Source organism: Anolis sagrei, chromosome 3 (genome assembly GCF_037176765.1).
Source record: "Anolis sagrei isolate rAnoSag1 chromosome 3, rAnoSag1.mat, whole genome shotgun sequence".
Lineage (NCBI taxonomy): Eukaryota > Metazoa > Chordata > Lepidosauria > Squamata > Dactyloidae > Anolis > Anolis sagrei.
Genome location: NC_090023.1, coordinates 176,875,884 through 176,902,465, shown reverse-complemented (window position 1 = coordinate 176,902,465; position 26,582 = coordinate 176,875,884). Strand labels below are relative to the sequence as shown.

At 41.6% G+C, this 26,582-nt stretch overlaps 1 protein-coding gene across 1 annotated transcript in view; it reads left to right on the top strand.

Moving 5' to 3' along the window:
- Positions 1-11,648, top strand: part of MICU1 (mitochondrial calcium uptake 1) — a 281,117-nt gene extending 269,469 nt beyond the window's left edge. The window contains exon 12 of the mRNA XM_060768821.2: positions 10,631-11,648. Within this exon, the coding sequence (XP_060624804.2) occupies positions 10,631-10,791 (161 nt within the window). The 3' untranslated portion in view covers positions 10,792-11,648. The remainder of the gene's footprint in view (positions 1-10,630) is intronic.
- The last annotated feature ends 14,934 nt before the right edge of the window (positions 11,649-26,582 follow it).

The window sequence follows — 26,582 nt, the reverse complement described above, 5'->3', positions numbered from 1 at the left end:
ATTTGCTGGGAAGTAGCAGCCAATAGTGAAAGGACCAAGGCAGAGACATCTCCAGCTCATCCCCAGCTCATATTCTTGCTTCTTGGCAGGGGGTTGGATTGGATGGCCCATGAGGTCTCTTCCAACTTTATGATTCTATGATTCTATAGGCGTACAAACGGCAGCTCCACTGGCTGTCTATTGGCTACAGACAGAGGAGGGCCTAGTTAATTTTCAATGGTAAGCAAACAGTATTTTGCCCCCCCCCCCCCAACCAATCATTGATATATATTTTCTGTTCGTCGTGGGAGTTCTGTGTGCCATATTTGGTTCAATTTCATCATTGGTGGAGTTCAGAATGCTCTTTGATTGTAGGTGAACTATACATCCCAGTAACTACAACTTACATATGTCTTTTTTTTTTTATTTTTTTTTTTTAAAGATTTTATTTAAATACAATAACAACTTACAAAATAGACAAAACCCAAAACAGTGAACATTTTACAAACACATAACCCCACCACCAAGGCCTGAACAAGTATAATTTCCTTCACCATGTATTTATAAATCAGCCATTAATCAAATGTCATCTCCAAAATTCCTGACCAACCAAATTCTGTTGTTTTCCATTTTCGCTCTCTAAGACATATTTAATAAAGACCGACCAGTATGTCTCAAAATCTGACCTGTTAATTTCCCCCCTGAATACCCTCATTTCCATTGTTAGTTTATCATTTAAAGCTACATTCCAAACTTCCCCATACCATGCATCCAGTGTTAGATTAGTTATTATTTTCCAGTTCTTTGCTATTATAATTCTTCCCACTGTGAGCAAAATAGTCACCAATTCTTTCTTAGTTATTTCTACATTCAGCTTCGTGGTGTCCATTAATAATGCTAACCTAGCATCCGGCATAATGTTTGATCCTATAATGTTGTTTATTTCGGTAAATATATCCTTCCAAAAATTCTTCACTTGGGGGCATTCCCACCATAGATGAAAATATGTCCCTTTGTGTTTGCCACATCTCCAGCAGAGGTTACTTTGCTTGCTATCCATCTGATGTTGTTTGACTGGCGTAGTATACCATCTCCATATCACTTTGTATACATTTTCTTTTAATCTTATTGATAGGTTCTTAGCCACTCTCCACTTCAGGACCCTTTTCCAATCATAATCTATCAGAGGCCCTAGGTCTCCCTCCCATACGTTTTCTAACAGTTTCAGCCCTATTTCTTCACCAATTAAACCATTATATATTTTCCCAATTAATCCTTTCCCCATTATTTCTTGGTTTTTGAGCTTACTTAACCATTCCTCAAATTTATTCAGTGCTCTACATCTGGGATTTTTGCTTAACCAATCCTTTCTCCAATTATACAGCTGTTGTCTCTCAAACCAATTCAGGGCACCTTGTTCTTCTAACTTACTAAACTTGCCCTTCGAGTTTTGTGTCCACTCCTTCCAGGAGAGAGCAGTTTCCCCCTCCACTAATTTTTTATGTTTAAGTTTAATTCTCAACTTACATATGTCAAGGTCTATTTTCCCCCAAGAGTGCCCCTGGGCAAAATAAACTATACTGCAAATGCTTACTTTGCATAATGGGTTGAGCCGCCCCTGGCTACAGAGCACAATTCAAAGTGCTGGCTTTAACCTATAAAGCCCTAAACGGCACCGGCCCAGTTTACCTGTCCGAATGTATCTCCCTCTACAAACCTCTAAGGATGCTAAAATCATACAGGGAGGCCCAGCTCTCAGTTCCACCACCTTCGCAGGTGCGGTTGGGGGGGGGGGGCAAGAGACAGGGCCTTCATTGTGGTGACTCCTGGGCTGTGGAACTCCTTCCCCAATGACATTAGATCGGCCCCCTCCCTCCTGACTTTTCGTAAAAAACTTAAAAGCTGGTGTGGGGTCAAGCTTTTGAGCAATAAGTTGGAATAACTGGGAAGAGAATGTTTTAACAATCATAATGGTTTGACCTGGATGATGTTTATACTGGCAAACTGTTTTAAAATTAGGTTCTTGTGGGTTTTTTCGGGCTATAGAGCCATGTTCTAGAGGCATTTCTCCTGACGTTTCACCTGCATCTATGGCAAGCATCCTCAGAGGTTGAGAAGGTCTGTTTTAAAATTATTGTTTTATATGGCGTTATTGAGTTCAATTGTATTGTGATTTTTAGTGTATTGGATCGGCACCGTGGGTTCCCTGTTGTAAGCCGTCCTGAGTCCCTCTCCAGAGGTGAGAAGGACGGGGTATAAATGCCCGAAATATTTATTTATTTATTTATTTAGAACTTTTATATACCGGTCTTCTCAACCTCCGCAGAGGGACTCAGGCCGGTTCACAACAAAAGATTCATAAACAATAGTTTAAAATATCACACCACATAATGCACTGATACATAAAATACATTAAAATACAATCATATAATTACATAAGGCCAAGTCATCAGAATGAAATCACAATTCATCACCATCTGTCAGTGTGGTCAAGAGTTATTGACTCACTCATCGAATGCTAAATTCCAAAGCCAAGTTTTCACCAGCTTTCTAAAAGTCAGGAGAGAAGGGGCAGTTCTAATCTCCAGTGGGAGAGAGTTCCAGAGCTGAGGGGCTACCACCGAGAAGGCCCTGTCTCTCGTCCCCACCAGACGCGATTGCAAGGGTGGTGGGACTGAGAGCAGGGCCCCTCCAGAAGATCTTAATAACCTTGATGGTTCATAGGGAAGAATCCGTTCAGACAGGTAGATTGGGCCGGAGTCATTTAGGGCTTTATAGGTCAATACCAGCACTTTGAATTGTGCTCGGAAACTGATTGGCAGCCAGTGGAGCTGATGTAACAGAGGAGTAGTATGCTCCCTGTACCACGGTCCTGTTAGTAGTCTGGCCGCCGCTCGTTAGACTAGTTGTAGCTTCCGGGCAGTCTTCAAAGGCAACCTCACGAAGAGAGCGTTGTAGTAGTCTATATGGGATGTAACCAGATCAGACTTTCCAAGGTACGAGCACAGCTGGCACACAAGTTTTAATTGTGCAAAAGCTCCCCTGACCACCGCCAAGACCTGGGGTTCCAGGCTCAGCGATGAGTCCAGGATCACTCCCAAGCTGCGAACCTGCGCCTTCAGGAGGAGTGTAACCCCGTCAAGCACAGGCTGTAACCCTATGCCCTGTTCGGCCTTTCGACTGACCAGGAGGACCTCTGTCTTGTCTGGATTTAGTTTCAATCTGTTACAGATAGCTCTCAATTCAAAAGTTAAGTCTATATATTTTACATTTAAAAAGATATATAAATTACCATTCCTTCCTCCTCGGTGCCAAAACTGTAATGGTGGAAGAAAGGGAGTAATACTGTCTGTCATGGCTCCTTCCTCCATGATGACATTATCTTTACAAGTCGGCAAGGAGGAATTCCCATCACATGTCAAATTGTGCATTTTTACACATCTCTACATGGGGAATCGAAGAATAAGTAACCTGTCAACCAACTTAGGAATCATCAAGAAAACCCATACTTTAGAAATGGCAAGATACCTTGTTTCTTAAGTGTGTAAAGGTAAAGGTAAAGGTAGTCCCCTGACATTAAGTCCAGTCATTTCTGACTCTGGGGTGTGGTGCTCATCTCCATTTCTAAGCCGAAGAGCCAGCGTTGTCCATAGACACCTCCAAGGTCATGTGGCCGGCATGACTGCATGGAGCGCCATTACCTTCCCGCCGGAGCGGTACCTATTGATCTACTCACATTTGCATGTTTTCAAACTGCTAGGTTGGCAGAAGCTAGGGCTGACAGCGGAAGCTTACGCCGCTCCCCGGAATCGAACCTGCGACCTTTCGATCAACAAGCTCAGCAGCTCAGTGCTTTAACCCACTGTGTAGAAACACTGATTTTACTGCATGTGATGAAGTCTTATGACTGGAGGTGAGGGTTTGAATTCCCTCTTGGCTGTAGAAATTTACTGGATGATCATAGGCAAGTCATGTGTTTTCAGCATCAGAGGAAGGAAAGGGCAAACCCCTTCTGAATAAGTCTTGCTGAGAATCCTCTGTGATAGGTTCCCCTTAGAATCACTATAAGTCAAAAATTACTTGAAGGCTAACAGCAATAGGCAACATCCTTGTTATGCACAAAGAATAGGAGACAACCGAGCCTGAATCTAAGCAATAATTAATCTAAGGGGAAAAAAGAAATACATTGTCTAATTAACTCTGTTCAGCGTAGGAATTCTTCTACATTCACAATATAATATCAAAACATAATTATACCTCCTACTTAGGAAGGTTCAAGGATTTTGTTTGTACAACATTGTGAAGCAACCTGCCTGGTTCCACCTCTTAAATTAATATGCGTATTCGAAAGCATTTAACTTTCTGATTTCCCATGTCTCCAGGTTTTATATTTGGCTTTAATATAACCTCATTTGGCTTTCAAAAAACATATCAAAACAGTTATTAAAATGGTCACTTGAAGCTAAGTACAGAAACTTGGTTTATTCCACGTATATTGAAGCAGCCCATGTGAGTCGCACCTCTTGAATAAATGTATGGTTCGAATGCATTTATAATTCCAATTTCCCACTAATTTCATCTGCATTGCACCATTTTGCTTTCTTGAAATCAAAACACTGATGGATATAAGTAATTTTTATATAAGTATTGATGTGAAGATTGTCTGGTTTGCCTACTCTGGAACATGCAACATATAATTGTCCTTCTTTAGGGGTCCCTTTCAGATCTAGAATACTATATCTGTGTGTGTGAATCATATCTATCTATCTATATCTATGGCTGGATGGCTCTTTGTCAAGAGGGCTTTGATTACGTTTTCTTGCCCTGGTGAAGGGAATTGGACCGGATGGCCTTAAGTATTTTCTGGGGGTTCTGTGTGGGAAATTTGCCCCAATTCTGTCATTCGTGGGGTTCAGAATGCTCTTTGTTTGTAGGTGAACTGTAAATCCAAGTAACTACAACTCCCAAATGTCAAGGTCTATTTCTCTCCAACTCTATCTGTGTTCATATTTGGGCAAATGGAATATTTGTGCCAAGTTTGGTCCAGATCCATCACTGTTTGAGTCTGCAGTGCTTTCTGGATGTAGGTGAACTACAACTCCAAAATTCAAGGTCAATGCCTACCAAACCCTTCTAGTGTTTTCGGTTGGTCATGGGAGTCCTGTGTGCCACGTTTGATTCAATTCCATCATTGGTGGAGTTCAGAATGTGCTTTGATTATAGGTGAACTATAAATCCCAGCAACTACAACTCCCAAATGACAAAATCATATTTTTTTTAGTGTTGATCACTCCTTGGGTTAGTAGGTGTCTTGTAGCCAAATCTGGCAGCAATTCGTCCAGTGGTTTTTGTGTTATGTTAATCCCACAAACGAACATTACATTTTTATTTATATAGACTAGCCGTCCCCTGCCATGCGTTGCTGTGACCCAGTCTGCGTATATATGTTTTGTGTGTGTGTATGCGTGTTTGCATTTATGTATGTGGTTTTGCGCATGCGTTGTAATGTAATTTTGTTTTTTTTGCTTTTTAAGTCCCTTCTGATGTGTTTTTCAGTGTTTCTATGAGTGATGGTCACTTGTTGGCCTGAGAGGTGTCTTGTGTCCAAATATGGTGTCAATTGGTCCAGTGGTTTTTGAGTTATGTTAATCCCACAAACGAACATTACATTTTTATTTATATAGATTAGCTGTACCCGCCACGCTTTGCTTTGGCCAACCTTCCCTCTTTCTCTCCTTCATTCCTTCCCGTCTTTCCTTCTCTTCCTTCCTTCTCTATCTCTTTCCTTCCTCTCCCCTTTTCTATCTCTTCTGTTGTCTCTCTTTTCTTCTTTCTCTCTTTCCTTCCCTCCCTCTTTCTCTACCTTCCCCCATCCTTCACTCCCTCTTTCCTTCCTTCTTTCCCTTTTTTCTTTCCTTCTCTCCTTCCTTCTGTAACTTTCCTTCCTTCCCCGTTTTTCTTTCCCTCCCTCTTTCTCTCCTTTCTTCCTTCTCTACTTCTTTCCTTCCTTCCTTTTCTCTTTGTTTCCATAACTTCCTTCTCCCTTTCCTCCTTTCTCTTTCTTTCTTTCCTTCCTTTTTTTTCTCCCCTTCCCTCCCTCTTTCTTCCCTTTTTTCTGTATTAAATAATACAGAAAAAAGGGAAGAAGGAGCTTTTCGTCATTTAGCTTTTGGGGGCTTTTTAAGTCCCTTCTGTTGTGTTTTTCAGTGTTTTTATTAGTGAGGGACATATATTGGGTTATTAGGTGTATTGTGTCCAAATTTGGTGTCAATTCCCCCAGTGTTTTTTGAGTTATGTTAACCCCAGAAACAAACATTACATTTTTATTTATATAGATTTGATATGTATTTCTGGTTGATTTGTGACCTGCATCCACTTAAAGAATGCAGCAGCAGCTCGCAAGTGTGTCAATAGGGAGCTTGTTCACTCACCCTCATTTATTTCAGGCTAAGATAGCAATCTGCAATCTAAAGTCTTGATATTTTGAATTAATATCAAAAACAAACATGGGAATTTTTGGAGATGGATGCAAAAAATTGTAATTTGGGTAAAACATACTTAAAAAGAAGTAGCTGTGTGCCACTGTTGTACTCAGTATATGGCCTTTAAAAAAAACTTAAACTGTTTTGAAAACCTATTTTCAAAATGATGATTTCCTGGAATAGTGCAAGGAAAAGATATGCTGAATGATAACAACTGCTGTCAGGAGGTCATCAAACCTCTAGTTTAATAGACGTTTTGATACATGATTTTCTGTTGCGAAAAAAGTAATCTTCCTTGTCTTTCCATGGGAAAGATCAGCCGGTGTATGGATTACAGCACTGCCAGTTGTAAATTGTGTGGTCATGCTTCATTGTATTTATACTCTTCTGAGGCTTGGAAGTAATCTCATGAGATACGGACAGCCAAGATGAAGATACAAGTTCAGCTACGTAGCCAGAAACTGTATCCACTTGGAAATAGTTAGAAAAATAAAAATAAATTCCATGTGACCTTCAGTATATTCATGATCTGTTTAATTATCCGTGATGTGTGCTGTAAGATGCACATTTTTCAGGATGTTGCTGCAGTCGTTTTGTAGAATAGCATTGTTTCCATGTATAGAGGATGTTAGAGACCCTAAATTGGGTCTTCTTAGGTCCACGTCGCGGGAGCACAAAAGGAAGGAGACTGTCCCAATGAAAGATCAAAAAACAAGTTTTTATTTTAGTTTTTTCATGAAGAAGACAGACAGCCTGACAGCATACGCAGATGCTATCCTTCAAGTGACTGCCGCGCACTTCCCTTGAAATCTGCATATCTTTATACCCCAGTGCAAACAAAAAGGGAAAGTACCACTGCTTGACATCAACAATTTTAACCTTTAACAAAAGAAAACATTTTTTTTCATGGAAAGTACTCTCTTTCCAGCCCCTCTCCCTTGACTTTTTGATGGAAAGTACCTTCATGCACATGCATACTCTGCACTTTACTACAACCTTTGAAGTTAACCACAACACATCCTGTGTAAGAAAGTACCTTCTTGTACCTTAAAACATTCTTCTTAAAACATTTTCTTCTGTATTGCTATTTTTCTACAGAGAAAGGGTATGTTTCTCTTTTGCTGTTAATTTCATTCAAAGCCCCTTGCTTAATTTCACTCAAAGACCCTTGAAGCCCTCCTTCAAGGACATTCCTTGATTTGGAAAACATGCCTATACAGGCAGTCCCCGGATTACAAACAAGATTGGTTCTGTTGATTCGTTCAGAAGTTGAATTTGTATGTAAGTTGGAACAGGTGTAACTCCAGCCATATTTTTTTCCATTTTGGAGAGCATAGGGAAGGCCTACTGTCTGTGCTCCTGTTCAGAAGATTTAACCTCACCTTCATAGAATCATAGACTTGAAGGAGACCACATGGGTCATCTAGTCGAACCCCTTTCTGCTGTGCAGGAAAAGCACAAGCGAAGTATTCCTGACAAATGGCCATTCAGCCTCCTAGGAAGTCCCCAAGGAAGGAGCTTCCACCAGACTCCCTGGCAGACAGTTCCACTGTTGAACAGCACGTATTGTTGTAGTTCAGCCTGTGATTATGTCTGGGTTCATGTTGGGAGTGGGGATGATGTTCCTGATGGTGGGCCTGGGTCTGTTGGCAATGGGGATGAGGGTTTGCCTGGGTCTGAGTTAAGCCCAGACGAGAGGACTGAGGTGTCTCATGAAGATTCACAAGGTCACATTCCTGGGAGAGGCCCTCAATAGACTTTCTCTGAGAAACTGTCTTCTGAAGATAAGTTGTCAGATACAGAATTTAATAAGAGTGAAGACAGAAAGCAGATCTTTTGAAAACAGGCAAAGTCCTTCAGTCCTGTGACAATTGGATTTTGGAAATTTTGGGTTGTAATGGGAAGAAGAATTGGTGATAAAGCTTCAGTGGAGACACCTTTTCGCCATGATAACTCTTACAGGAGTGAATTTTCCTTCCTAGGGATAGATTTCCTTTCACTTCCTGTTGTCACCCTCAGCCTTGTTAAGTAGGAGTCATGTGCAAGTTGGATTTTTGTAACTCAGAGACTGTGTGTATCTCAGTGAGACAAGTCACAGCATATGTAATTTTAAAAAACTAAGGGTCTTGTTGAATCCTTTTTATAATAACTTTCATATTTGTTGCTCCTATCATCATCATCATTATTGCAAAGGCTAGGTGATCATCTGTTGGAGGTGAATTGATTGTGCTTTTCCTGCATGACAGAAGGGTGTTGGACTGGATGGCCCCTGGGGTAGCTCCCACTAACAGGCTTTTTGTAGTGTACATCATTTATTTATTTTATTTATTTTATTTACTGTACTTGTATACCGCTGTTTCTCAGCCTAGCTGGCGACTCAACGCGGTTTACAACAAAATATCAAATCCAATAGTCAACAGTATACAATTTAAAACCATAAAAACATAATACACAATATTGGTACATCAATAACAATCCAATGCATCTCCTGACTAAAATCGTGATCCAGTTTCGTCGTCCATATTACCAATCGTTTAATCATCACATTCATTGCACCGAATTAACCAAATGCCTGTCCGAACATCCAGGTTTTTAATCTTCTTCGGAACACCATCAGCGAGGGGGCTGCTCTAGATGAAATGAGTGGCTAGTGAATGGAGGACAACAGTGGGGGGACATTTATTATTTATTTACTTACCACATTTATATACCACCCCTCTCAGCCCAGAGGCAACTCGCAGCGATTCACAATTGGCAACAATTTGATGTCTCAACAATTATTACAAGTAAAACAATAATAAAATACTGTTAAAGACATTAGCATACAATATAAGAATATAAAAAGCCTTAAAAACATTATCGTGAGCATCTCCATGTCAAGTCATTATTCAATTGCGCCGTCAAGTGCTTACATGATTTCGTATAACTATGCCGTATTTGGGAATGCCTACTCAAAAAGCCAGGTTTACACCTTTATTGGAAAGTCAGGAGGGAGGGGGCCGATCTTATATCCCTAGACAGGGCGTTCCACAGTCGAGGGCCACCACTGAGAAGGCCCTGACTCTCGTCCCCGCCAAACGCATCTGTGAGGAAGGTGGGACGGAGAGCAGGGCCTCCCCAGAAGATCTTAACGTCCTAGATCCTACATGGATTCTCAACCTTCCTAATGCCGCAACCCCTTAATATAGTTCCTCATGTTGTGGTGACCCTCAACCACAACATTATTTTCGTTGCTACTTCATAACTGTTATTGTAATGTAAATATCTGATATGCAGGATGTATTTTCATTCACTGGACCAAATTTGGCACAAATATCTGATACGCCCAAATTTGAATCCTGGTGAGGTGGGGGAGGGGGGGAATAGATTTTGTCACTTGGGAGTTGTAGTTGCTGGGATTTATAGTTCACCTACAATCAAAGAGCATTGTGAACTCCACCAACGATAGAATTGAACCAAACTTGGCACACAGAACTCACATGACCAACAAAATGCTGAAAGGGTTTGGTGGGCATTGATCTTGAGCTTTGGAGTTGTAGTTCACCTACATCCAGAGAGCATTGTTTGATGACTCAAACAATGATGGATATGGACCAAACTTGGCATGCATACTCGATATGCCCAAATTTGAATACTAGTGGAATTTGGGGAAAATAGACTTGACATTTGGGAGTTGTAGTTACTGGGATTTATAGTTAATCTACAATCAAAGAGCATTGTGAACCCCACCAATGATAGTATTGGGCCAAAGGTCCCACACAGAACCCCCATGACCATCTGAAAATACTGTGTTTTCTGATGGTCTTTGGAGACCCCTTTGACACCCCCTCACGAGCCACCCAGGGGTTCGACCCCCAGGTTGAGAAACACTATCCTAGATGGTTCATAAGGATATATTCGGATAGGTAAGTTGGACCGAAACTGTGACAAATTCCCAGGTTTTCCCAAAAGACTTTAAGGAGTTCATGGCTACCCCCTAGATTTTGCTAGTTAGATGAGTAGTATATTATATGAATGATAAATGGTTACTTTGCCCAGTGCAGTGACAGTTTAAGTAAGCTCTCAATGAATTTGTCATATTCCATTTTTGGATTGCCATTGCCTTTTCAGGATTTGGGACCATTTTGGTTTTGGCACCATCTTAATTCTTTTTCCTTTCCTTCCGTTAGGCAATGGCGAGCTGAGCAACAAGGAGTTTGTCGCCATTATGAAGCAGAGGCTTATGAGGGGCTTGGAAAAGCCTAAAGACATGGGATTTACTCGGCTGATGAGAGCCATGTGGAAATGTGCGCAGGAGACTGCTTGGGATTTTGCCATGCCCAAACAATAACCCCAAGCAGCCGGAGCTGGAAACCTGGCTGCAACACTAAGGCGGAGGATTATACATTCTGCTGCATTTGTGCCACCTGATCAACGGCCATCGTGTTAGATGCTCCAGGAATAATGAAGGCCTTCTGTGACAGAATGACCAGATCCCACTGCTGCACTGGGGAAAAAAATCAACCTTGGAAGGCAAAGACTGTTAATGACTGCAATTTTTCCTTCAAAAATTCCTAAGCGGAAACTTGAGTGCGTTGTCAAATAGCTTTCTATCTTAATAACTGCCTTCGCTGTACACATACACAATCTATTTCTTTGTCTTCTCTTAGGTTTTTACTTTATATATCTCAGGAAGCAAATCGTCAGTAATTAGCTTTGAATATCGCAGCGGCTGCTTCCTTCTCCGAAAATAAAATGTTTGAGCATGGATACTACAAAATAACAGTATTGCTTGTATCCGTAGTAACTGATATTTTGAGCATTGTAGGAGTGATAATGCTTGAGGTTGTCACTCCTGCCCTATCCTTGATGTTTCTTAGAATTTTTTAAAAGGGGGATTTAAGGGGGACCAAAGCCAGTGGTGATTTTTTCCGTGTTAAATATCAAAACATCAGTTATTCTTTAAGCTACCCATAAATTTCAAGGCAAAATATGGCCAAGGACTGTGTGATACGAGAAACCTATTTCTGCTTGGATTTTTGACTTGTACTTGCAACCCAATCTGTATGCTGTTACCTATAATTTTTCCCCTTAATGAGTTCTTTATGATGTGTTCTTTCATACAGCCTCGAAGCTGAACTTTACAGAGCACTTGAATGCTTGTCAAATATAATTTTAATTATAATGGTTCCCAGCCAAACACCTGAACACCTATGTCATTTCTTTCTTTCTTTGGGAAGCCTCGTGAATTTAAACAGGCATACATTTTTCCCAGCAGCGAGTCCATAAAATGAGGTTGTCTTGCTGCCAGATAGAAAAAGGGAGGAAGCAGCAAGTTGAGTCAGTTGACAGCACTCTGTTACAGAAAGAGTGGAGAGCACTGTGAGTTTGCTTTTAAATGTGAGGAACTGTTGCACCTCAGAATAGATTCACCTTGCTAAAATCACCAGAACTGCACACAAACCGAAGTTTTTGTAGTTTATTAAAAAGTAAAAGATGAAAAAAAGCAAATAGTGTTCCAAAGATCAATCAAATATAGCACTAAAAAGCAGAATTCCAAATGGCACCAACGAAGCAAAGTCCCAGGAGAACATGACAAAATCCCAAGACCATCGACACAGGAAAACGAGCACAAGCTGCTTGGTTGAACAAGAAGTTGCTCTGACAAAGGTTTGTTTTCAAGCACACTGCTTAATACCCTTTGCAATACATGAAAGCATTTCTTTGGCCTCTGACCTCCTTCTTGTTGGCTATTCTCACACTCCTTCGAACTCTGAATTCCAAACAGTCAGCACGATCTAGGATTCCCATTTCATCAAGGTCAGGCTGTTCGTTAGTGTCAGCCTGGTTACCTTCCTGCCTACTATCAGGCCGAGAACTGTCCTTCTTTTCTGAGTCAATTTGCATCTGGCTAGTTTCAGTACCAAAAACATCATTCCCTGCTGTGGGAAACTGAACTTGCACACCCTGTTCCTCATTGTCTACAAGAGGAACATTTTGAACCTGATTGGGAACCTGAATCCCATTATCCTCATCAGAGTCATTCTGAGACCCCATCTGAGTCACAACTCAGTCTGTGTCTGTGGTTTCAGCTGAGTCACAACAGGAACCCCAAAACAGCAAAACCCAAAACCTTATTTCTTCCTTTAATCTGTGTCACCTCTTATCAAAACTGGCACAAGTAAGCATCTAGTCAGAACTACTGTTAGATTTTGTAGTGAAGTTTGTGGCGTAATGTAAAATAAACCACATGTAGTTCACACTCGATCAGCCCACACACTGCCTTGCCAGAGAAAGAAAATAATGCCATGCAGGTGAACAGTAAATAACAAGTAGTTTACTCTTCACAGTTCAGAACAACATACATAGAGAGTGATCTGAGGATTTATTTGTCGTGTCAGGGCAACCAGTCAGTTGTATTACATTTTTAACAGAACAAAACAAACAAACAAACAGACAAAACACAAAAATTGCGAGTTTGGTAGTTGATTAAATGTCCTTTGACCAGTATCTGGCCACTTGGAGTGTCTCTGGTGTTGCTGCAAGAAGGTTCTCCATTGTGCATGTGGCGGGGCTCAGGTTGCATTGCAGCAGGTGGTCAGTGGTTTGCTCTTCTCCACAATCGCATGTCATGGATTCCACTTTGTAGGCCCATTTCTGAAGGTTGGCTCTGCATCTCGTGGTGCCAGAACGCAGTCTGTTCAGTGCCTTCCAAGTCGCCCAGTCTTCTGTGTACCCAGGGGGGAGTCTCTCATTTGGTATCAGCCATTGGTTGAGGTTCTGGACTCTCGCTTGCTGAGGTGTTCCAGCAAGTGTCTCTGTAGATCTTAGAAAACTATTTCTAGATTTAAGTCGCTGATGTCCTGGCTGATACCCAAACAGGGGATGAGCTGGAGATGTCTCTCCCTTGGTCCTTTCACTATTGGCTGCAGTATGAGCACCTAGAGCTTCAAGGAGCTTCTGTTCTACAATCTCAAAGCTCCCTGCTTGAGCAGTAATGGCACGATCATCAGCATAGATGAAACTCTATGTCCCTTCTGGCAGTGGCTAGTCATTTGTCTAGATGTTGAACATGGATGGGGCAAGCACGCTTCCCAGAGGCAGGCCGTTCTTCTGTTCCGCCATCTACCTCTCTGGCCCTGGAACTCAACAAAAAAGCTCCTGTTTTGTAGCAGGTTTCCTATGAGGCGGGTGAGGATCTGAGGATGCTTGCCACAGATGCAGGCGAAACGTCAGGAGAGAATGCTTCTAGAACATGGACCTATAGCCTGAAAAACCTACAACAATCCAGTGAGTCCAGCCATGAAAGCCTTCAACAATAAAAAGAAGCATTTTTATCAAGAAAGAATGCACTGCAGCCCAACAGGAAAAAGAAAGGTGTGGGTTGTTGTTCTCATTAAGCAAAGAGTAGAATTTCTGCATTGCAGGAAAAAAAATCACAAACCCATGCTTTCACTTTAAAATGCTGGGAAGATCTGTCTGCATTTGTTGTCTGCGTCTTTGCTAGTGTATGCATCCTCTCTTAAGCATGTTTCTTTCTGACTTCCATACTGTACTGATTTAGAGTATGGAAAGATAACTTTTTTGAACTATGGTTCCCAACAGACAGGCTGGCTGGGGAGTTCTCGGAGCTAGCATTTCCAAGCTCTGCCCTGATTCCTGTTTGTGTGCCAAGGGAGCAGTGAGAAGTGATACAGCTATGTCACTGTTGGTGACAGGAGTGTGAGAAGTTCACTGTAGCAACGGGATGTGGGGAGATGCTTTCTGCATGTGGAGCAGATTGGAACAGCCGCTGCCCATATGCTTTTGTTTCTGCAAAGCTGTGAGCCTGCAGAGGGGTGCAGAAGGCATTAGGGAAATGATAATATTTTTTTTTTACTACTAATATAATATAATATAGTATATTGTATATACATATAATATTTATTATATCATAATGTAATACAATATAATGCTAGTAATAATAATACAATATTATAATTATAATTACCGTATATACCCGAATATAGGCACCAAATTTTACCACAAAAACTGGGAAAACGTATTGACTCGAGTATAAGCCGAGGGTAGGAAATGCAGCAACTACTGGTAGATTTCAAAATAAAAATAGATACAATACAATTACATTAATTGAGGCATCAATAGGTTAAATATTTTCAATATTTACATAAAACTATAATTTAAGGTAAGACTGTGGAACTCTGATTAAACCATTATTCTAACCTTCTTCAGTGTAAATGTGCTTGCATATCCTTCCAATAAAAATAATAAATGTAATAATACTACTACTAATAATAGAGTAAAATAATGGAAATGTAATAATAACAGTAATAATAGAGTAAAATAACAAATATAATAAAAACAATAATAAAGTAGAATGATCAATGTAATAATAGCAACAACAACAATAACAATACATTTATTATGTATTTCTAACAGGGTAAAATAATAAATAACCTTGAATCAGAATATAAGCCGAGCGGGACTTTTTCAGCCTAAAAAAAAGGGCTGAAGAACTAGGCTTATACTCGAGTATATACAGTATATATTTACATTACATGTAATATTACTAATAATATTACAATATAATGGTATAGTGAAATATAGTAATATATAATACTGATATTGTACTATGCTTTTTTTTGTGTGGAGAAACTGCAAGTCGCTTCTGGTGTGAGAGAATTGGCCATCTGCAAGGATGTTGCCCAGGCTATGCCTGGATGATTTGATGTTTTAATCATCCTTGTGGGAGGCTTCTCTCATGCCCCCGCATGAGGAGCTGGAGCTGATAGAAGGAGCTCATCCACCTCTCCCCGGATTCGAACCTGCGACCTGTCGGTCTTCAGTCCTGCCGGCACAGGGGTTTAACCCACTGTGCCACCAGGGGCTCCTGTACTATGCTAATAATATATATAATATAATAATAATATATAATAATAATAATAATAATATATAATATAATATAATAATAATTTATATATGCCACCCTTCTCACCCCGAAGGGGACTCAGAGCGGCTTAAAAAATATATTTTCATCCAATATATTATATTATATTATATTATGTACTATGTTAATAATATAATATATTGGATGAAAAAAAAATTAAGCCGCTCTGAGTCCCCTTCGGGGTGAGAAGGGTGGCATATAAATGCCATAAATAAGACTGTAAATGCACTGATTGTAGAGCGTGTTGCAGTAGTCTATACGGGATGTAACCAGAGTGTGGACTACTGTGGCCAAGTCAGGCTTCCCAAGGTATGGGCGCAGCTGGCGCACAAAACAGATATTAATTTTGCTTTTACTTATTAAGACAACCTGGTCAAGCTAGAAATCACTGGAAGCTGATCATAAAATTGCACTTATTTTATTTATCGTGTCAGGGACAACCAGACAATTGTATTACATTTCTAATAGAACAAAACAAACAAACAAACAGACAAAACACAAAGTTTGCAAGCTTGGTAGTTGATTAAATGTCCTTTGACCAGTATCTGGCCACTTGGAGTGCCTCTGGTGTTACTATAAGAAGGTCCTCCATTGTGCATGTGGCGGGGCTCAGGTTGCATTGCAGCAGGTGGCCTGTGGTTCGCTCTTCTCCACACTCGCATGTCGCGGATTCCACTTTGTAGCCCCATTTCTTGAAGTTGGCTCTGCATCTCGTGGTGCCAGAGCACAGTCTGTTCAGCGCCCTCCAAGTCACCCAGTTTTCCGTGTGCCCAGGGGGAGTCTCTCGTTTGGTATCAGCCATTGATTGAGGTTCTGGGTTTCAGCCTGCCACTTTTGGACTCTCGCTTGCTGAGGCATTCCAACGAATGTCTCTGTAGATCATAGAAAACTATTTCTTGATTTAAGTCATTGACGTGCTGGCTGATACCCAAACAAGGGATGAGCTGTTGGCTGACTCAGAGCGGCTTAATTTCACTATTGGTTGCTACTTCCCGGTGGACGTCAGTGGTGCAATACCGGCTAAACACTGTAATTTCTCCAGTGGTGTAGGGCATAGACACCCCGTGATAATGCAGCATGTCTCATTAAGAGCCACATCCACTGTTTTAGCATGGTGAGATGTGTTCCACACTGGGCATTACTACAGATTACTAAGCATGACACCGGAAAATCCTGCAAATCTCTTGGGAAGGCAAGCAGACAAATGTCAGTGTGCTGGAAGAAGCAAAGACCACCAGCATTAAAGCGATGGTCCTCCGCCATTAACTCCGCTGTAGAAGTCCAAAACACCGGCTGTTGGGAACTGCGGGAGTTGAAGTCCAAAACATCAGCTGTTGGGAATTGTAGGAGTTGAAGTCCAAAATGCTGGCTGTTGGGATTTGTGGGAGTTGAAGTCCAAAACGCTGGCTGTTGGGAATTGTGGAAGTTGAAGTCCAAAACACTGGCTGTTGGGAATTGTGGAAGTTGAAGTCCAAAACGCCGGCTGTTGGGAATTGTGGGAGTTGAAGTCCAAAACACCGGCTGTTGGGAATTGTGGGAGTTGAAGTCCAAAACACTGCCTGTTGGGAACTGTGGGAGTTGAAGTCCAAAACATCTGTAGGGCCCAAGCAGAAGCGGCCCTAGGTAATTGTCAACGGTAAGCAAACAGTATTTTGCCCCCCCCCCCCCAACCAATCACTGATATATATTTTCTGTTTGTCATGGGAGTTCTGTGTGCCATATTTGGTTCAATTTGATCATTGGTGGAGTTCAGAATGCTCTTCGATTGTAGGTGAACTATACATCCCAGTAACTACAACTCACATATTTCCCCCCCAAGAGCACCTCAAGAGCGCCCCAGGGCAAAATCAACTATACTGCAAATGCTTACTTTGCGTAATGGGTTGAGCCACCCCTGGGCCCAAGTTTGCCCATGCCTGATCTAGACACCGCCTAGAATCACATTGGCTTTTTTAGTTGTCGTGTTCAATTTGTGGTCTACGAAGACTCCTAAATCCCTTTCACTTGGACTGTTTTTGTGCCAGCTGTAATTTTATTTCCATTCTTCCCATCAGCATTTGTTAAACATCACACTGCCTGAAAACAGTAGGGATCTCAGTCACCTAAGTAGCTTTATAGACTACTGGGGTTGCTGCTGCTTTAAAGCTGTTGGTGAATCAGGCCAGGGAGACATCTAAGCAGCCTGTCTCCCACAGTGTTTTCCTCTTAAAATAGGAACTTGGAAGTGGATGCAGGTAATGACATTCCCCATGCCCCCCCCCCCCCGCCCCAAAATCTGGTACTGTGTGTGTGTCTGAAATTTCTCCATTATATAAAGATGGCACACAAGGTGAGCTGACTACCTAAAGCAAATGACTGGTAGCTCCCCATGAAGCTGACCCCTCAGCCCCCCACCTTGTGAAAATCCCCCTGGCATTCTACAGTGAAATCTCTCTTTCATCCAGCAGGACTCTGGCATTTGCTTTTTGATATTCCACTTTCTTCTGTGTTTTGATGACATTTCATACTACAGTTGACACAGTAGCCTTTGTCTCGCCACTTCAAAAAGCACCTCTGTAATGAGATCCTCGCCATGCTAATGGATTCTGCTTCTTTCAAATGCAAAGGCTTCTGTTGGGATTATGTTGTAGTGACCATGTATTATGTTTTGGAGAAGAAAAATAAAAAAGAAATACAACAAAGGAGTTGTAGGTTTTTCGGGCTATATGGCCATGTTCTAGAAGCATTCTCTCCTGACGTTTCCCCTGCATCACAACCTCTGAGGATGCCTGCCATTGTTGTTCATTCATTCGGTCACTTACAACTCTTTGTGACCTCATGAACCAGAGCTCCCTGTTGGCCGTCGCCACCCCCAGGTCCTTCATGGTCAACCGAGTCACTTCAAGGATACCATCCATCCATCTTGCCCTTGGTTGGCCCCTCTTCCTTTTTCTTTTCATTTCCCCCAGCATCATTGTCTTCTCTAAGCTTTCCTTTCTTCTCATGATGTGGCCAAAGTACTTCATCTTTGCCTCTAATATTCCTCCCTTCAATGAGCAGTCAGGCTTTATTTCCTGAAGTATGGACTGGTTGGATCTTCTCGCTGTCCAAAGCACTCTCAGAACTTTCCTCCAATACCACACCATAGATGCAGGCAAAACATCAGGCGATAATGCTTCTAGAACATGGCTATTGTTGTTCATTCGTTCAGTCGTTTCTGACTCTTCGTGACCTCATGGATCAGCCCACGCCAGAGCTCCCTGTTGGCTGTCACCACCCCCAGCTCCTTCAAAGTCAATTCAGTCACTTCAAGGATGCCATCCATCCATCTTGCCCTTGGTCGGCCCTTCTTCCTTTTTCCTTCCATTTCCCCCAGTATAATTGTCTTCTCTGAGTTTTCCTGTCTTCTCATGATGTGGCCAAAATACTTCATCTTTGCCTCTAATATCCTTCCCTCCAATGAGCAGTCGGGCTTTATTTCCTGAAGTATAGACTGGTTGGATCTCCTCACGTTCCAAGGCACTCTCAGAACTTTCCTCCAACACCACACCATAGATGCAGGCAATACGTCAGGAGATAATGCTTCTAGAACATGGCCATACAACCCGAAAAACCTACAACAACACAACAAAGGAGTTTGACTCTAATGGGTAGATAGCTCTATGCGCATGGATCCTGGATAGGACATGGGTTCTTCACAACAGGGGTAGAAATTGTGTGGTCCTCCAGATGCTGCTGGAAAGGGACTCCCGTAAACCGTAACCACTCCCATCCTTGGTGGGGAATACTGGGAATTACAGTTCAACAATTTCTAGTTCTGCACAATTTCCATCCTTTCATTAGATGATCATGTTAGTAAAGTTATTAAACTTCTCTTTCGGTGAGAAGAACAAAAGGCGCATCTGTGGGCCCTTCCACACAGCCCTATATTCCAGAATATCAAGGCGGAAAATCCCATAATATCTGAACTGGGTTATCCGAGTCCACACTCAGATAATGTGGGATTTCCTGCTTTGATATCCTGGGATAGTCTGTGTGGAAGGGCCCTGAGAAGAACCTTTTCCATCACTACCATTCTTGCAGCTGGATGAGTTATAAGGCACTACTGAGACATGATGTAGGATTCCCAGTTATTCCCGAACTCTAGTCCTCCAGGTCTTTTGGATTTCAGCTCCCAGCAGTCTCATATACTTTGGTCAATGTTCAAGATTCAGAGAACTGGAGCTCAAAACACCCAGAGGATCAGATTTTTGCAATCACTACTCCAGGGAAATGCTTCACAAGTTCTCATCCCCATCACTACTTCCAGTTAGTGGTATTATATTTGGTTACAACTGTTTCCTTGATAGAGATTTACTAGGGACCGGTAGCTGGCAGCTCATGGACCGGTCTAGATCATAGACCACAACTCTGCACAGTTGGGCTCTTGCACCGGGACTGTGGTGCAGCTGCCTGGGAGTCAGATTCACATTGTTCAGTAGAATAGCGAGGCCTTAAACCCTGAATAAGGAACTTAGGGCAACCTATACAACGGTTTCTTTGAGTGGAGGGAGTTCTGGGAATATTGAGAGTTGTAGTCCAGAAAAGCAATTATTTCCAAACTCTGTTGCTGTCTGAAGAAGTTGACTAATCTGTCTCACTCCTCTCCAAGGAGAAGGAATCAGAATTCGAGACACCCTGCTCCTTCCATTCCATGGGGTGTGTGTATGGCACCAGGATTGTGGCGCAGCTGGCTGGGAGTCAGCTAGATTAAGACCACTATTGACCAAAAGGTCATGAGCTCGAAGCCAGCCTGGATTGAAGTGAATTCCGACCAATTTGTGTAGCTTGCTGTCAACCTATGCAGCCTGAAAGACAGTTGCATCTGTCAAGTAGGAAATTTAGGTACCGCTTATGCAGGGAGGCTAATTTATGACACCATAAAAATCTCCAGCAGGCATGCAAAGAATGAGGAAGTACTTCATCAGGGTCACAAATGGTCGGTGAAGCAACAGCTCCCCTGGTGGCTAGAATACCATCATGAAAAAGATGGAATGTTAAATAGCCTCTGTGTGTTTGTCTATATATGCTGTGTGTCTATGGCATTGAATGTTTGCCATGTAGTTGTACATTGTAATCTGCCCTGAGTCCCCTGCGGGGTGAGAAGGGCGGAATATAAATACTGCAAATAAATAATAAATAAATAAATAAATAAATAAATAGGATACCATTTCAGTAGACTAGATAACACTCTCCAAGTATCTACTGTGTTTCATTGACAAGTTTGCAGTGTCGCCTTCACAGACAAAATTAATGTGAAACGGATGTTTGAAGAATAGAAGTGTGCAAACCAATCTAGCAGAATGTTATCTTTGATCAGAATGCAATAGACAAATTCTTACTATTTGGAGTGATCCATCCATGTCATAGAACCAGCCCTGCCTCTGAGTTATGAGTTAGATATTTGCTTATACTCTACCCTCCATAAGGATTCAGTGTGCTATACATCAAAAGTAGATCAAGTAATAGGTAAATCAGTAAAGATCTTTTGATTCCCAATTGTTTAATAACAATGTCAAGAAAAGGACTCAATTTCTGCCCCCGGCTATATGGTTGAAATGAAAAAACTTGCAGACAAAATGGATTTTTGTGTGGAAGGACTGTGCGACTCAAAATGAGTTCCTAAGTTAAGACTTCTTTGTTTTTAAGTGTATGTCTTTGGCACAAGGCTCTGTGATGGGATTTACAATTTTAGAAAAAATTAAAGAAAAGCAAGCAACAATATCTCCCAAGCTTATGCCTGGTGTAATGTGAGATCCATATCCTATCCATGACAATAGAGGTCATCTTAATATCACTCTAATGATCTACATAAAATCTTATTTCCCTAACATCTGTTTATGACTCTATAAAGAATTCTTATCCCTGTTCTTTTGGAAACCATGGATTAATAATGGGTTCTATCATCCTTGCCTGGAATCCTACATTTAATCCACTGGGACTGTGGCACAGCTGGCTGGGAGTCAGCTGCATTAAGATCACTACTGACCAAAAGGTCATGAGTTCAAAGCCAGTCCGGGACAAAGGGAGATTCCAACCATTTGTGTAGCTTGCTGTCAACCTTTGCAGCCCGAAAGACAGTTGCATCTGTCAAGTAGGAAATTTAGGTACCACTTACGCGGGGAGGTTAATTTAACTAATTTACAATGCCATAAAATCTCCAGCAAGCGTGCAAAAAGAATGAGGAAGTTCTCCATCAGTGTCACTAATGCAACAGCTCCCCTGGTGGCCAAAATACTCTCATGAAACTGGAATGTTAAATAGCCTCTGTGTCTCTCTCTATATATATTGTGTGTCTATGGCATTGAACGTTTGCCATGTATATGAGTCCCAGGGTGAGAAGGGCAGAATATAAATACTGTAAATAAATAAATAATAAATACATTTACATGAAAGGGAACAGACTCTTTGAGATAGATAGATTTCTCCTGAGGGAGAATCACAGACAGAGCATTGTCTGAGCACTTCAGTTACCAGTAATTTGCATTCCAAAACATTATACATAAGGCATTATTCCATTATGTTGCACATAAGGCATCTTATGTGAAGTTATAGAACCATCAGATTATTCAGCAGGACCTCCGTAAGGACTTTATCTTTCTATTCTGTTCTTTAACTGGATTCACAATAAGTAAAATATGTTGATTAGAAAATGTTGATCATTTCCGCTACCTTGGCAGCCATCTCTCCACAAAAGTCAACATTGACACTGAAATACAACACCGCCTGAGCTCTGCGAGTGCAGCTTTTTTCCGAAGGAAGCAGAGGACCGGGACATCCGTAGGGATACCAAGGTACTTGTTTATAAAGCTACTAGCTGTCTCCTGCCACACATTGCTGTGGCCCAGTCTGGGGTTCTGGGTGGGAGGTTTGGCCCAATTCGGTCGTTTGTGGGGTTCAGAATGCTCTTTTATTGTAGGTGAACTATAAATCCCAGTAAGTACAACTCCTAAATGTCAAGGTCTATTTCCCCCAAACTCCATCTGTGCTCATATTTGGGTGTATTGAGTGCTTGTGCCAAGATTGGTCCAGATCTATCATTGTTTGAGTCCACAGTGCTCTCTGGGTGAACTATAAATTCCAGCAACTACAACTCCCAAATGACAAAATCAATTTTTTTGAGTGAAAGACATACATTGGGTTGTTAGGTATATGCTGTCCAAATTTGGTGTCAATTTGTCCATTGGTTTTTGAGTTATGTTAATCCCACAAACAAACATGACATTTTTATTTATCTAGCTTGTCCTCCCAAGCCTGCTATACGCCTGCGAGACATGGACTGTCTACAGACGTCACATGCAACTCCTGAAATGATTACATCAGCGCTGCCTCCAGAAAATCCTGCAAATCTCTTGGGAAGACAAGTAGACATATGTCAGCAAAGGAAGCAAAGTCCACCAGCATTGAAGCGATGGTCCTCCACCAACAACTCCGCTGGACTGGCCACATTGTCCGGATGCTCGACCAACATCTCCCAAAGCAGTTGCTCTACTCCAAACTCAAGAATGGAAAACAGAATGTTGGTGAGCAGGAAAAGAGATTTAAAGATGAGCTCAAAGTCAAACTTAAAAACTCTGGCAAAGACACTGAGAACTGGGAAGCCCTGACCCTTGAGCACTCCAACTGGAGGTCAGCTGGGACCAGCAGTGCTGCAGAATTTGAAGAGACACGAATGGAGGACGAAAGGGAGAAACATGCCAAGAAGAAGGCACATCAAGCCAACCCCAACTAGGACCGCCTTCCACCTGGAAACCAATGCCCTCACTACAGGAGAAGATGCAGATCAAGAATGGGTCTCCACAGTCACCTACGGACCCACCACCAGTATACTGATCTTGGAAGACTATCCTACTAGGACAACGAGGGATCGCCTAAGTAAGTAAGTAAATAAGTAAGTACGTGAAATATGTAAGCACATAAGCCTTCAAATCGGTTAACGTAATATTATCCTCATATCATCATAATTAGGTTCTCTCTAATAACAAAGGTTTTCATATTCTCTGCCAAGTCGTTGTACAGACATTTTAAAAGGCTTTTACATATTCACAATCTTGTCCCTTATCACATTCTTAGTAAATGTTTGAGGAAATATTACAACTCTTATCAGGCTTCTGTGCAACACAGGCATTCAAGGGTTACACTAGAAGCAATTCTTAACTGCAGTAATGGCATGTAAGTATATATCTCCTAGCTTTTCCAGAATCAGCATTTTAGGGCAGCATGTTGAGGCTTATCAGGAACTTTTTCCCAGCTACATCATTGCCTTCTCTTCTCTCTGAAGGGTTTAGGTGACAGACAACAACAGTGCGGAGTGTCATCAGCATATTGGCAGCATCTCACTCCAAATTATTGGATGATTTCTCCCAGCAGTTCAACACAGAGGTTAAAGAACAAGGGAGGCCAAATAGAACTCTGTAGCATAACATCTACCTGGTCCTATTATAATGAACAGTAATTACTCAATAATAGCTTTAGGACAAAGCTGGAGCACGGCAATCTGTATTACTACTAGCCGTCCCCTGCTACGCGTTGCTGTGGCCCAGTCTGGTGATCTGGAAAATAAAATAATGAGAAAGTGTTGGTTTCTAATATATGTAATTTTTATGCTTGTGGGTAAACAGTACTTCTTGTTGTTTCTTTGTCAGTGTTGATGTAGAGATTGTCTGGTTTGCCTCTCTGGAACATGGAACATATTATTGTCCTTCTTTGGGGGTCCCTTTCAAATCTATGATATTATATGTCATATACATATATGTGTGTGTATGTGTGTGAATCACATCTATCTAGCTATATCTATGGCTGGATAGCTTTTTGTCAGGAGGGCTTTGATTATGTTTTCTTGCCCTAGTGAAGGGATTTGGACTGGATGGCCTTAAGGCAGCATTTCTCAACCTGGGGGTTGAGACCCCTGGGGGGGGGGGGGGTTGTGAGAGGGTGTCAGAAGGGTCGCCAAAGACAACCAGAAAACACAGTATTTTCTGTTGGTCATGGGGGTTCTGTGTGCGAGGTTTGGCCCAATTCTATCATTGGTCCATTCTATCGTTGGACTTCTCTGGTTGAAGTAGTCTGCAGTGACTTTCATGTTCCTTGATTCGTGTTTGGGCAATGCTGCTGCGTTTGGTGGTCCCTATGTAGACTTGTCCACAGCTGCATGGTATCCGGTAGACTCCTGCAGAAGTGAGAGCATCCCTCTTGTCCTTTGCTGAATGTAGCATTTGTTGGATTTTCTTGGTGGGTCTGTAGATAGTTTGTATGTTGTGTTTCTTCATTAGCTTCCCTATGCGGTCAGTGGTTCCCTTGATGTATGGCAAGAACACTTTTCCAACAGGATCCTCACTTCATAAACATAACACCTGAATTATAATCTGTCTTTCTCTACAGCAAGCAGAAATGTTATTTTAAAAGCTCCCAAGGAGTCGTTGCTGTCACTGTCGCAAAGACAGATACTCCCTTAGGAATAATTAGGTTTGCTGCTATGGGCCCCCCAATTCAAATCAAAACAATGTCAACTGCTCTGTTTCAATTGTCACACAATCCAGATTCATGTAAACAGCATGGCTCTCTAACTTCTGCTCACATTTCCTTCCATCCCTGCACTTCAAGCAAGCATGGGATTTAGTGTTGCTTTGGCTATAGTGATTTTTATTATTATTATTGTTAATCCAACCAGAGAAGTCAACTAAAGCAGAGCACTTGATGAACCAACCTGGACACAGAATATTATTTGAGAACGCAGAAATGCTGGACCACTCGGACAACCATCAAGTCAGACTACACAGAGAAACCACTGAAATCCACAAACACGTAGACAATTTCAACAGAAAGGAGGAAACCAGGGAAATGAACAAAATCTGGTTACTAATATTAAAACACTCCAGAATCAAGATAGTAAATAAAAAACAGCACACAAAAACAGGAATTCCAGACTGTACACAGACTCTGAGGATGCTTGTCACAGATGCAGGTGAAACGTCAGGAGAAAATGCTTCTAGAACATGGCCGTATAGCCCGAAAAACCTACAACAACCCAATCGAGTGCCAGTTAAACAAAGGATGCCTCCAGGCAAACCATAGCCAGGCTATCTCTATGCAAGTACCCCCACTGATTGACTTTGCAGCTGCAAAATTTTGTGTGCTATTGTCTATGTAATACCAATTGTATTGTTTATTTTGCTTATTGCTTGTTGTTTTTATTGACCTGTTGTTGGGCTTGGCCTCATGTAAGCTGCTCAGAGTCCCTTGGGGAGATGGTGGTGGGGTATAAATAAAGTTTTATTTATTTTATTTAAGGTTAGGGTAAAAGTAAAGGTTTCCCCTGAGATTAAGTCCAATCGTGCCCGACTCTGGGGATTGGTGCTCATCTCCATTTCTAAACCAAAGAGCCAGCGTTGTCCGTAGACACCTCCAACATCATGTGACCAGCATGACTGTGTGGAGCACCGTTAACTTCCCGCCAGAGACGTGGCTTTTTAAACAAGCGTTTGCAAATGCAGAGTAACTGACATAAGAATATGGAACGACTACACAATGAGTCCGGACAACGTTTTTAACAAGGAGACGCTATGAATTTATATTTTATTGATTTGTTTAGTTTTTATTATATGTTATGTTTTTAATTGTATTTATGACATTGTAAGCATTGAATCTTGCCCTGTTAACCGCCTTGAGTCGCCTACAGGCTGAGAAAGGCGGTATACAAATACAGTAAATAAATAAATAAAGATCTATTCACATTTGTATGTTTTCGAACTGCTAGGTTGGCAGAAGCTGGGGCTGACAGAGGGAGCTCATCTTGCTCCCCAGATTCGAACCTACAACAAGTTTAGCAGCTCAGCGGTTTAACCCACTGCGCCACCGGGGGCTCCAAGCTGCAAGGCTATTCAGTGCTAATTCAAGCTTGCTAATTGCAACATTCACACTTGCTTCAAACAGAAAAGGGTTCTTTCTCCCACCCTGGACATTTCAGATATATATATATATATATATATATATATATATATATATATATATATACATACACACACACACACACACACACACACTCCTCATTTCCAACAGACCTCTGAAGATGCAGGCGAAACATCAGGAGACAATGCTACTGGAATATGGCCATACAGCCCGAAAACTCATTGCGACCATATTATTATTATACTTTCAATATGAGAGTGGCTCACAGG